Source organism: Bactrocera latifrons, unplaced genomic scaffold (assembly GCF_001853355.1).
Source record: "Bactrocera latifrons isolate USDA-ARS-PBARC rearing strain unplaced genomic scaffold, ASM185335v1 scaffold_4, whole genome shotgun sequence".
Taxonomy (NCBI): domain Eukaryota; kingdom Metazoa; phylum Arthropoda; class Insecta; order Diptera; family Tephritidae; genus Bactrocera; species Bactrocera latifrons.
The window spans coordinates 730,930-744,714 of record NW_017537045.1 but is presented as its reverse complement, the minus strand read 5'-3'; the positions used below and the strand labels follow the sequence as shown (position 1 = coordinate 744,714).

The window sequence follows — 13,785 nt, the reverse complement described above, 5'->3', positions numbered from 1 at the left end:
TAGTTGTGAGATCGTGTTTTCCTTTATGTTTCAGGAACTACAAGTTTAAGTCTTTTGGATTTTCATTTCCGAAATAATTATTAAGGGTACTGCCTGGAAAACTTTCCTTTCTTGCCCTTGTTGGATGTTTTTCCACGCGTTTGGACTCAATAAATTGCATGTTCTTCGGTAATTTTTTTACTAAATTCGTAATATTGTATAATCAGTTTCATATGGAATACTTAAACAGCTAATTTGTTTTTAGAATCCTTATTTGAGTTTACTTGTAGCTTAAGGTTATAATTGTAAGTATTTTCTCTAGGAAATCATGCCTGATAATCAAAAAAAAAAAAAAAAAAAAAAAGAAAATGTATTCGCACCCACAATTGTTATTGTTTACTTGTTCATACTACTTTTTATTAAAATATATACGCCTCTTGGTTTCCCTTCATATCCAGAGAAAAATACTTACTTTTTATAGCGACTATGCCTCTGCTAAGTACTTCACTTTGTATGGCGTTTCTTGTGAAACATGCCGCGCAGAAATGAGAATCACACATGGGACGCATGAGGGTGATGCTCATCATCGACGTTAGGCGTCTCTTCCACTGCGCTTGAATCTGGCTCCACTTTTTCTTCATCTTCTGCTTCATCATTTCCTGCTACATCTTGTGACTGCTTTATATCTTCCTCTGGTTCCGCAGACTCTACAATTTCCTGCTCTTTTTTGTCTGATTCCTCTTGCATGCCCTCCACCGTTTCTTTTTCAATGCTCTCCGCTGCATGTGAGTGTATTTGCACTATGTGCACCTGCTCCAGCTCTTCTCCGTCATGCGGCAAACTCTCCTCGGTGCTTAGCGTTGCTTTTGTCGCTTCTGTCTCTGTTTGCTCTTCGATTTCCTCGTCCAAATCTTTTGCTAATGTTTCGCTGCGAACAAGCTTGCGCTTGCTGGTGGCAGTTAGCGCAGTAGTTGGCCCAGCTGCCTCCGGTATTGGCAAACGTATCTCATCGTCTACCGATTCGATGCGATCAAGTTGCTTCGGATGCGCACTGAGACGTCCATTGCCGTCTTTGCGTGGCGTAGTTCCCGTTATGCTGGACGTCGATGTGCCGGCAACGCTTTTTGTTTTGTTGCCGTTACGTTTGCCAGCCGGCACATCGTCTAGCGCAAGTCGTTCCACTCTGTGTTCCACACGAGGCTCTTCGACATGTACTAGCACGAATGGTAACTTCAGCGACAGTTCGCCGCCCATGCCGCTCAGGGTCAATTTGACCTTCACATAGTAGGATACATAAATGGCGAAGACATTGCGATCGTCGCCCACAACGCCGGACACACCGTGTCCATGATAACCGCTCGGTTGCGGTATGCCCACAGCCGGACTGTGGCAAGGGTTAATGGCCTGTCCAGGCGCAAGTATAAGATTTGGTGAGCGTATCGCTGAGGCAGCAATGACGCCGGTGATCTCTTCGGGCTCTGTGCTGCGCTGCAGTGTGTCTTCGAGCGCTATCCAGTTTTTCGTTTGACCACGTTGTGGCTTTAGTATAATTGTGGTGTTCAACGTGCTGCCGGGCGCTACTGTACGGTCCACGGGCGAGGTGTCCGAGTCGGCGACAATATTTTTGAATTTCCCATTGTTGAACATACAGACGTCGACATGTTGAATAGCGCACACCTTGAAAGAGAAGTGAACAAAAGCTCGTGGTTGATTAAAATGTTTGCGACTCTTAGTTTTATGCTAAAAGAAAATTATCGAAGTAAAGGACTCAATTATTTCAAAAAATATCATGTACTTACACTTGTACTTATTCGTAAGTTCTTAAAGAAGCGTCTTTGCGTAGATAGTGGCATACGCGGATGACATTGCTATCTTAATAACGGATAGGTTTCTACTGAATATTAGCAGTATTATGACCATCACTCTCAATACAGAACAGTAGTGGGCATCGCAAGCGGGCCTGAGGTTGAACTAGGAGAAAATGGATCTGCTTGTGTGCACAAGAAAGTACAGAATTCCACTACGGAGGTTCCCTTCGATTAACGGGACACAACTCAACCAATACCTTGAGGTAGTCTTAGACAGCTAACTGCTGTGGAAGCACAACGAGGAAGAGATAGTGAGAGAAGTCAGCAATGCGTTATATGTGCAGGCAGATGCTCGACACAACCTGGCGCCTTTTCTATGTACTGGTGCCTCCCAGCTATTGTAAGACCCATTCTGTTCTATGGTGGAGTAGTATGGTTGACAGGCGTTCAGAAGCATTATACGGTTATCTTGAAAGTGAACATGGAGTTGGTGCGGGAATATACTGTCTAGAGTTAGACATAAAGCACCTTTTAAATCTGAGATTGAACCCGTTATATTAGATTATGAGAAAGTATTACTTTATGTTGAAGAATATGAGTTCTGAGAGATTCCTAGATCATTTGGAAGCGAAAATCTATAGTTTGTTAAATCTTAACTTCGTCACGAGACTTGTATACCCCTGAGAACATTTCTTCAGAGAATTAAAAAAAAAAAAAAATATTTCCGTTATCGTTGTCGTCTTAAAACCAAACATGAAAGGCTATTTAGCATTACCGTTGCCGTTATCGACTGGCTAAATGAGTTAAGCTTCCCGCCCTGATGCACCCTATGCATTAATCGAAAATAAGTTTGTATGCTTAATAATTCTCTAATCTTGATGTTCTAATAGTTTAGGTTTTATTTCTTAAGTAAGCAACATTTATAAATAAAATAAACTGCCTGTGGTAAATCAACAAAATTTCCGTAATCAAAATGCAGCAAGCGTTTTCACAACAAACATAACCTCAAAATGCCTACTTAACCTCAAAGTCAACAGTCGATGTCACAACTATATCTAAACCACGGAGATGAGACAACAATATGCTGACTACAAACATAACCTTAAAATTGGTCAACAGAAATAACGGAAAAGCCGCAAATGCATGCATGAGTCAGACAATAATTATAAAGCATCTAAAAAAATATCTAACCATATGTACAGAGATTACAATTTTTTTTATAAATAAACAGAAAAACCAGGTTACGAAGTGAATACCGCTAAAAAATGTCAGGCAACATAAAAAATTCAATCAAATAATGCAGTAACATGCCGTCATGTGTGACTAAAAAAGCAGCCACATAAAAGTCGTGGCCACAGAAACGACAACTCATTGCATATGCTCAAATCCACACTGTCGAACAATCTCCAATAGACTGTACAACCTCTGTTAGCTTTAGCTACAGATATAGATAAAACACACATATTGGCGTTATAAAAGAGAAAAGAGTTTGCAAATCAACAAACATCAACGACAAGCTCAATTTCGGTCTGTCCGCTTAGTTTTGCGGAATTCCGAACGATTCAATAAATATTCGATTGCACAAATACTCGCGTGGCAAGGCAAAAGATCCAGTAAGAAATTTGATGATGCGGAAATTTATAGGGCCATTGAGTAGGTTAGGTGGGGTCTGCGGAATACATGCGGAGCTATGGGTTCAAAAAGTGCTGAAGTCTAAAATTAATTAACAACAATAATTTCCCAGTACTATTCTGAACATACTTTAGACAATTTATTCTAAATGGTCTCTACAGCTTAAGCACCTTTTAAAAAGCTTTCTTCAAGTTTCTGCCGCCTCGAATGTGAGGATATGTACTATAAATGAACCCGAAATAGAGCTCAAACGGATACCAATATATTTTCGTTTTTTTATTGTTGAAAGATGTGAAAGCTCCAAAAAATTTCGTAGACTAAAAGAGAACTTGATTTGAGAATCTCGTATCGCATATCGGTCAGAAGTGTCTTGATAAAAAGGGCAGTAATAGAAAGTGTTGCCAGAAGCAAGCAAATTCCCTTCTCTTGGGTGTCAGGCCACAAAGGCATCGAGGGCAATGAAATAGTGGACGAGATTGTGAAGGTTTGTTAACACCCGAAACGTGATTGGGAAACCCATGCATTGTCTATACGACGATCTGTACAGCAGCATGGTAAAGAAAATCAAAACCTGATGGAACCAGCTACCTGGGTTGAAAACAGCAAAAGTCATGTTGAAAACGGTAGATAAAAAATTTATAAATATCCATTTGATAGAAGAGACTGTACGAACATGCTCGTGATACTAACTGCTTACTGTCTGTTGGCGACACACATCTGTACAATGGCGCTGATAGATAAAGAATACTGCAGGAAATGTCTAAAACAAGGCACTAGAGAAACAATAGGGCATCTTTTGTGCACTGGTCCCGCATTGGCAGGACTAAGCTCTAAGCATATGGTGTTCCCAAGGTATGATACACTGAAGGCTGCATCGAGAGTGAGGCCTCTAGGTCTGTTAGGTATCCTAATGGACCTAGCAACTGAACTGCATCTAGTATGGCGAAGGACCAAAACTGGTGTATTTGTGGCTTATTGGCCTAACGGATTAACTTAAACAAACCTATTCTTCTTTAAGCATTATGTTCTTATGTACATAAAAATTATAATTCCATATTCTTTGGATTATGTGCGTAGCTTTAAGGGTTGCGACTTTCGCTTTGAAAGAAGTTATTAGTTTGCAACATACCTGCAACTTATTTTAGTATAAGGTCGGCTTAGAGAAAGCTCTACCGACTTTATATATACCGATAAGCTACCCTTATAAACAAGCTAGAGATTCTGTCTATATCGTTACTGATATCTTTAGGGTAAGCACATAGTAAGTGACAGATAATAATACGTAGAAATTAATGTATAATCTTCCAGGTGTCTCTGAGAAATGTTACAACTATCAACTATCGTTATTGTTTCCCACTCTGCTATGTGCACAGCTTATAATAGTTTTGACCTGAAATAACCTGCTGTAAGTTACTGGAACTGCTATGCCGCTTGTGACATTTTTTTGCTGGTTAAATATTCTCCACAGGGAATAGACGAAAGGCCATACATATCAATATCTCGCAATATAACTATATACCACACTATTTCTATATTATACATATACGCATACATAGACTACATACATTTGTATAAATACATACACACGTGTTTATTTATTGCTTTCGCCGTGTTGCTACATTTATTGCATACACGATTTGGCTTCCTAAATTGCTTTTCGCCCTTGCCGACCTATGCATAGCTTATGAGCAAAAGCATGAAAAAAATAACAAAAAATAAATGTGAAAATAGGAAAATAGTAGTAAAATATGGCAATAACATTCATTTGATTTGTATTTTGGCTTGAGTGCCACTTGTCCTGTGTTATATTTGTTGCTCAAAGCAAAAATACATGAAAATTTACTCAAGCGCTTTTGCCAATCAAAAGATTATAGTGCCGCTGGCTTATACATAAATACTCCTGTATTAACAAATGAATTCGTTGGTGAGTAATTTTTTATGGGAAAATGACCGATAGCAATGCCAGTGATTTCAACCCTGATGCGCTAAGAAAGCTCGAAAGCTTTAAAGTTTGCTTAGATTTCGAAGCTCTGGAGTTTTGAGCGTGAAGGCAGAGTCTATCTGGCAGCTTTCAGTATTCCGACTTCAGAAAGCTATAATTAGAATATCTAGGTCTCGCAAAGCTTCAGTTAGAGTACCCAGTAGTATTAATCTTAAAAAGTCTCTAAAGCTTTCTTGATGAAACAGTAGTTGCTTTATCATAGCTGAGACTATATCTTTCTTTTTCTTCAATGTCCATACGAAAGCGAGCTGTGTGTCTTAGAGTATAAAAACGCAAGAAAGCTTAAAGCTTCATATAAATACTTTTTTAACCAAAAGAAAGTAATCATTTAAGAATATGCACCACATTTTTATTTTACCTGTTTGAAATCGATGTAGTCGATTGAGTTTGGAGCTTAAAAGCTCGGCTAAGCAAACTTAAGCAATCAATAGAAGAATGAAGGAAGTATGTGAATAGTACGTGATCTACAATGAACTTAAAAAGCTCAGCGTACTCAAGCGAAACAGCGACAAGCGAAAGAAAAACAAAATGTGAAATAGTGTGCTTCACAGCTCGATAAGTGGTATAAACTCTATAATTGGGTGAGGTAATGAGTGCTTTTAGAAATTTATTTAGTCAATCTAACAACTTTTTTGAGAAAATGATTGCCTATTAGATTGACTGACGTAGTTTTTTGATTGACTTCAGTTTAACTGTGCATTCTTGGGCTCCGAAAGCCTTTGAATTATTATAATCATCCATCAAAAAGATTACGAAATGCGGAAACTAGTTAAATAGTATTCAATAATATTATTTCTATGCCAAAAATATTATTACTTTTTTATTCCAAAAATATTATTCTATTTCATATTTATTTTAAAGGGATCCACAAACGACGAAATCTTCAAGATATTTGAATGCATGTTGAGGTGTGATCGTCGGCAGTGCTTCATTTGAAATGTAGAAAATCGTTGAGTGCGTAAGTATGAACTAATGAACTTGAATCTGAAGCACGTGGTGGTTACGAGGGAATATTAGCCCCGGTGGTATCACAATGCTCCTTCTGAAGGCCTAGATGCATCATCAGGTAGCCATTCTACCTATGTAACTACCTACTACCTAAGTATGATTAAAGGTTCACTTTATTATAAGTTTTCAAGCTTTTTAAGGAGCCTCTCAGCATTCTTTTCTATCTGAAATCTGATAGAAGCTGACTTTAGCGTAAATGAAAGACCACGGCCATAATTACAAGTAGAAATGTGTACTTTTTTTCAATCGAGACTTCGAATGGGTCTTCTATTACCAAATCCTATAACATTTGGTACCACTTAACTGAAATATAATCGGTTTTATAACCAAAGTCTTCAAAATTAATTATGCCATGTTTTATAACAAAACAACAACATTTAATTTCGCTTACCCTTGTCATATTTTGATTCTTTCATATTTATTTTGTAAACACACTAACACATTACACACTCATACTCATGCATTCAGCTACCGGCATGTACTTTATTGTGATTATTCTTTGATGTTTTTCATTGGCGTCAATCAATGAATTGGAAATCATTGTTTTGTTATATCCTTGTTTTGCTATGCGCTTCTATAAACAAGAAATGCAGACAAGAAGCATTAATAAAAATATATGTTACGCCTGAAGGTATGCTACAATCAAATTATGGAGGTTATATGTATATATATATATAAGTATAACAAAGTCCTACCAATCAAGCTGAAAATGGCAACCAATATTTAAGTGGATAAATTAAGCTCAAGTAAGCAAATATAAAACAAGCAAGCCGAAGAAAATCAAATTTAATAAATATTGCGCCTTAAGAGTCAAATATGTATACTCACATGTTCGGTTTAAGTATTAAGAGTTAAGGTTTGTAAGGGAATATACGACATTTTTTATGTTGACATTAAATGCAGTTCTTCCCGAGGGTACGAATAGACTTGCCATCGATGAAGATGGTGCAGATAATAAAAGTTCTATATTTTACATTATAATATACAGTTAATTTGTTTGTGTAAGATATAAGAAAAATAATTTAAGCACAATTTCAATTTGTAGAGTTGCCATTATGCTTAAAAAATTTCTATATGGCTTTATTTACGCTGACTTCACAACGAAAAATTATAACTAATATATGACAATTTTTCTTAAGCTTATTATAAATTAATTTTTTGTGTTTAGAGTTGCCACCTTACAAAAATGGGAACAATAAGTAAATAAAAATGTATGTAAAAGTATATTGTTTTAGAATTAATAGTAAATGGCTGCCACTTATTTCAAAAATTGCAACAAAAAATTTGCAAAAAAAAAAGGAAAAAATCTTTCTAAATTTCTAAGCTTAACAAAAATTACGGTCACCTGTTTAATTATGTAATATTATATAATTTAACAGCGCTACTAGGTTCTAAATTATTAAAAAATTAAAGTGAGTATATTTTATATGATATATTTAGAATATTTTCTTGGACTCGAGTTGCCACATATTTTTCTGCATACAGTTTCAAGTAATACAATATTTATTTTCGAGAATAAAATGTTGCCATCTTAATCAGAAAAAAGTAAATAATTAATGAATACTTGTAATTTTTTATTTCTATTCTGCAAAATTAAAAGATTTCGCAGGGATGCCATAATTTTCTAATAATTTTAATGTTTGTTTGCTTATGTAGATTTTTAAGGAGGAAAAAATGTTATGCAGTAACTTTTACAAGTTTAAAAAGGAAAGTGATCACATATTTGGTTAATGAGGTTGCCACCTGACTAAAATTAATAAACTAGTAAATAGTAAATCATTAAACAGCAGGTTAAAATATTATTTTATATGACTAGTGTATATTATTTTAAAACTCCTCTTCAAAGGTTGCCACATATTTCGAAAATTAAAATTAAAGAATTTGTACAAAAATATAACAAAAAAGTTTAAAATATCGCTTCCTATATTATTAATAAATCAATTATAATTTATAAATTAACAATATGGACTGGAGTTGCCATATATTTTTCTTGCATAAAACTTTTACAAATACAATTTTTAATTTTGAGCTTAAAGTGTTGATAGCTGAAGGTTTCCAGAAAAAAATAAATAAATAATGAGTATTTGTAAAAAAAAGTAAAAAATAATTGGAATTAAGCTTAAAAATTTCCCATTGTAAATTTATTATATTCTATAAATCTTCATTTTTTATTCATTTTACAAATACAATTTTTAATTTTGAGCTTAAAGTGTTGATAGCTGAAGGTTTCCAGAAAAAAATAAATAAATAATGAGTATTTGTAAAAAAAAGTAAAAAATAATTGGAATTAAGCTTAAAAATTTCCCATTGTAAATTTATTATATTCTATAAATCTTCATTTTTTATTCATTTCAGTGTACCTACAATTTTCCCTTTTTTCAAGAATAACACTGCACGAAAAACAACAAAAAGTTTGGAAAACTTCAAACTTAACAAGACAACCGGTAACAATAGAACACTTGGCCTCAGCAAATTTGCGCATTCTTTGGGCATACACAAACTAAATTAAAGTATTTGCAAGTGGCGAAAAGAGTGTACAAAACTATGTAACAAGCATACAAACAATGTTTACAAAGTGCTACTAGTTTGGGAGGTAGAAACTTACAAAGAAAATGTCTGGTTTTTTTTGTCAGAAAAGGGAGGACGAAGTGAAGAAAATTATAGAGAAGATAAAAAGTATATAAAAAAACTGTTGGATGTTATATTTTTATAATTTACTGTGACGTATTTGTTGGAAAAAAATATTTTGCAATAAAAAGTTCTTTTAGGTAGTCAAATATTCCCCTTCCGAAGCTTATAAAGATTGTTTGAAGAAAATATAAAATATTATTTGAAGAAAATATAATAATAACTGAAATCTAAGTATACTTGTTAATTTTAAATATAATTACTATTTTATATCCTTAAAAGGCTTTAAAATTGCTGCAGAAAGTAGAAAATTCCGCAGCGTACTCCGTAGGATTTCTACTTATTATGGGTATCGGAAGTATTTTCAAGCATAGAATAATAATTTTTGTCAAGCGTGAACTAAATTTTTAATCCCTACACTTTTCTGTACAATCCCGAAATTTCGGGATTTTGAAAAAAAAAGTTAATTTAGTAGGATTTCGCATAAACATATTTGTTTCAATTAATCATATTATTTTGTAATATTCTTATATGTTTGCTATACCGAAAGCTCAAAAACAGTTCCCTACTAAAGCTTGTTGAAAGACGAAACTTGGTACTTTCCCTTTATATCAGTGGTCACCACTTTGGTTTTTAGAAGTATTTTCAAGCTTAGAAATAGTAATTTTTATCAAGCGTGAACTAAATTTTTAATCCCGAAACTTTTCAGTATAATCCCGAAATTTCGGGATTTCAACTGAATTAGTAATTTTATTTGGAGTCAACCAATTTATTAATTCCGAAATTTTTTTTGGAATCCCGAAATTTCGGGATTATGAAAAGGCTACATAATGTTATCAGGCTTTATATACTCGTATGGAGCGAAATGGAAATTCTTAACAATTTCGCAATATTTAAAATATATTTGGTATTACAATCCAAAAGCGTATAAGAAATCATTTAATTTTAGTGAAAGGCTGCTCAAACTGTACCTTAAGTCTAAAAATCTTCTTTTATATAAACATACAGAGTTTATAGAAAACGTCCAGTGGCGTTTTATCATTAATTTACTAGCTGGCTGCCGGCTTTCAAGCTAATGAGATTTTCCAGCGGCACCCAGTGCATTTAATGTGTGTCAGAATGGCGTGTGACCCGGCTAGATGTGTCAGCAAACTCTCTGCTGACACGCATTGTCTAACTAATACTAACGCATCCATTGAAACTTTTCGCAAACGTTGTAAAAGTGCTTGAAAATAGCGTTGCGTGGAATTCGCAAAACGTGCATGCAATTTGTAGCATACCTTTAGGCGCTACAACTTGAGCGTTGCGTTAAAGTAATAGATAAACGCTCCTTGCAGGAAGTGCGTGTATTTAATTAAAACTTCAAAGCAAAAAATTAGTTTAGTATACGTTCAGGCGCTTCAATAGAGCACCCGTTTTATGTGTATAATCTTCATGATTGGGTGATTTGTGATTTTGTCGTGTTAGTTTGCGTGACGATAATTATGTGTTGCTGGCTGTGCTAATAAGAAAGCAGTTGTAAAAATTTGCATGCTTTTAGGCGTAACTGCCTTAATGCAATAGTGGCAGCATAATAATTTAACGCTCACTAATTTTTTATACCATCATAAATGCAATGGAAAGTTAAGAATTGAATACTCTGAGACCAGTCGCTTAGGTTAAGTGACTAAAATTTTTTCCCCCAGAAGCATGCAATGACTACTTTCGAGAATTTAAATTATTAGAGCAATTACTACTTTTTGTTCACTACAATATGTTATTTATTATTTGTATAATATAACAAAAACCTTTAGCTGAAATTATTATATACTTTTCGGCTTCGAATAAAAAAATTTTTCTCACGCCACGTTATCTCAGATTTGTAAACTGTTGTTTGCAAGTCTAAATCATCACTTTTTTAAGCACTTTAAAACATTGCGTACTTTACGGCTTCAAATAAAAATACTTTATTATCAAAATTATTTGTAAGTAGAAATCATAACTTTTTGAGCACTTTAAAATAATATTTTCGCATTGCGCCAAAAGTTATGCAAACAAAAAACTCAGAGCTTAAACAAAACTGCGAAATAACAGTTATGAATTTTACTAGTCGACATATTTTTGCAATTATAGCTTGAAACACTTCTCTGTCTGATTTAAATAGAGCGCTAAAAGAAATATTTAAGTACCTCTAATGTGAAGTGCTGCATACTTTCGAGCGCAAGTTTTTTATTTATTTATATTTTTTTTTTAACTTTAGCTATTTTAGTAGTGAAATTTTCAAACTTAATTGAACTGAACATAATAGTTGCTGTTTACGCTGCCGTAAGTATGCAAAACTAATTATGATATTACTGAATCGGCAATAATAGCGGAAATGGCGGGAATTTCCTAATAGCAAATAACATAGTTGCCTAAAGTATTAATTTGTGTTTGCTGGCAGCACCATTTCAAACATCACTAATGCTATTATTTAGCTGTTAAAATATTTTGCAAGAGCGCTCCAAAGTATGCATTGTAGTGCCCCTAGTTCGGGGAGCGTATGTATTTGGTCATAATGTACATTATTTAAATTGACTTATGATTTAATGCATTAGAAATATCTGTTATAAAAAAAAAGGTACAGTTAAAAGTTAAAAATCTGATTTTACATATTTATTTCTTCAAATATAATTACCATATCGTCAAATATTGCCTACATTTGGGTGCTTTTCGTAAGTAAAATCTAGTTCGATATAATTATCGCAATAGAAGACTTAATCAACTGCATAAAACCTACTCGGTATGGTCAATATTATGTTACTTGTATAAAAGAGTCGAAATTTTTAACTAAAATGTGAAATTTCTAATTGCCTTTCTTAGTACCATACCGCATTATATATAAGAAAAGCTGCGTTAAGCATGGTGTGAAATGGTGTGGTAGATATAATATAAGCTATTCTGATCTTTTTTACTAATACGCAATCAGCCTAATAGTATGCTTTCCTCTCAATAACTGGTAACTAAATCGATAACCTTTAATTGGACATAGTTAGTTTATAAATATGTTTTATTACAATAACAAGTCATATACATATCATCTAACTTAACCTTAAGAGCAAATTATCGCACGTGATTAGCAGCTTAAATGTAAACAAGTCTTTAAAATTACTGCTAAGCCATTTCGTAGCACAAAGCAATAAAATACGCATACCACTGAGCATTTGTTATTAAAAGTTTCAATTCCAACGATTTGTAAAACAAATAAACTAAGTTGCTGATAGCTGTTGCAGTAAAACAAATGTTCATTGATTTTCGAAGTATGCATTTAGGCTAATTTGCATTTATTTTCATGATTCGACACGCAAATCAGTAAATAGCAATATGCAAGAATGTAAATCAAGAAGAAAAAGTGTGATGCATACAATATATACGCCACTATAACTGCTTTGAAAACATTAAAATTCGTTTGAAACCAAAAACTATGATTTTTGATGTATATATTTAGGCTGATTTTGATGTATTTTTAAGATTCTACATGCAAAAATAAGTAAATACCTATTTGCAACAAAAGAAAACAAGCTAAAAGAGTGTGAAGCATGAAACTTGTGCAGCATTGTAAATGTTTTGAAAATATTAAAAGTCGTTTGTAGCCAAAAAGTATGCTAGAGTACTATAAAAATATAGCTCACTTGTTGCACAGCACGAATAACTGAAAAACAATGTTAAGTACAAGCAAAACTGACTTAACCTCTTTTGTTTCAGCAGCAAGCATTCATGCTATATTATATGAGGTATACTTACAGGTATCTATATAATCATTTTAAAAATTTAAGGCATTTAACAGTAAATATTTTAAGAAAAACTACGGGTTTGACTTATTTATGTGTATATGAGCATACTGCGCGTAAAATATGAAACAAAAATAGGCAAAATATATTATGCCCCAAAAAGTATGCAATACTTTTTGAGCTACTAGCTTGAAATGTGTGTAAAGTGATTGATTAAAAAGTTACTGCTAAATCTTCGCTATAAATTTTAGCTACGCAATATTTTTCACTCCATAAAAAACGTAGAAGCATACTTTGAGGCTAAACTTTCAAATATCACAGCGTGCTGCGTAAGTTTAAAGACCTTAAACATTTTTTATAAGCATACATATATAACGGAACAGATGGAGAGCTAAATCGGTTGCTAAAGCGAGAAAATGTGTGGAATTCAGCCAAAATCGTGGCATAAGAGGGTGTGTGCGAGCGCTAATGTGGGTGCGTTAAATGAACAACTTTTGCTTTTTAGTGCTAAACCAAATGCGAAAATATTTTTATTTTTTATTTTAGGAGCGGAATTGTTTTTGTGTAGCACTGAAGCATTATTTTTTAGTGCAGGTGGAAGTTTTAATAAATTTCTGAAATTTTGGTGGCAATGCTAGTTTGATAGTTGGCGGTTACGATTTTATGACTATAAAACGATATTGGTATTTAAGTTAACTTAAAGAATAGTAAAAAGTACAAAATTTATTCGAGCGTGCTTAAATTACGGCGCGCTTTTAGGGGCACATACCTAAAAAAGAAAAAGTCTACACACACACTTGTGCAAAGGGGTGTAAAACTAGTTATATGGCCGCAGCGTTGAGGGCAAACAGTGAATGTGTCGTAAAAGTTAAGGGGCGAACTTGAGATTTTCGTTATGATTTTTTGGTACTTTTATTGGTTAAAAGTAAAAAAAAGTTAAAAATATTAAAAAAATAATTTAATGTTTGATTAGAAATAC

The 13,785-nt window shown here is 33.6% G+C and overlaps 1 protein-coding gene across 1 annotated transcript in view; it reads right to left on the bottom strand.

Moving 5' to 3' along the window:
* Window positions 1–411: 411 nt before the first annotated feature.
* Window positions 412–13,785, bottom strand: part of LOC108972354 — a 114,584-nt gene continuing 101,210 nt past the window's right edge. The window contains exon 7 of the mRNA XM_018938907.1: window positions 412–1,656. Within this exon, the coding sequence (XP_018794452.1) occupies window positions 532–1,656 (1,125 nt within the window). The 3' untranslated portion in view covers window positions 412–531. The remainder of the gene's footprint in view (window positions 1,657–13,785) is intronic.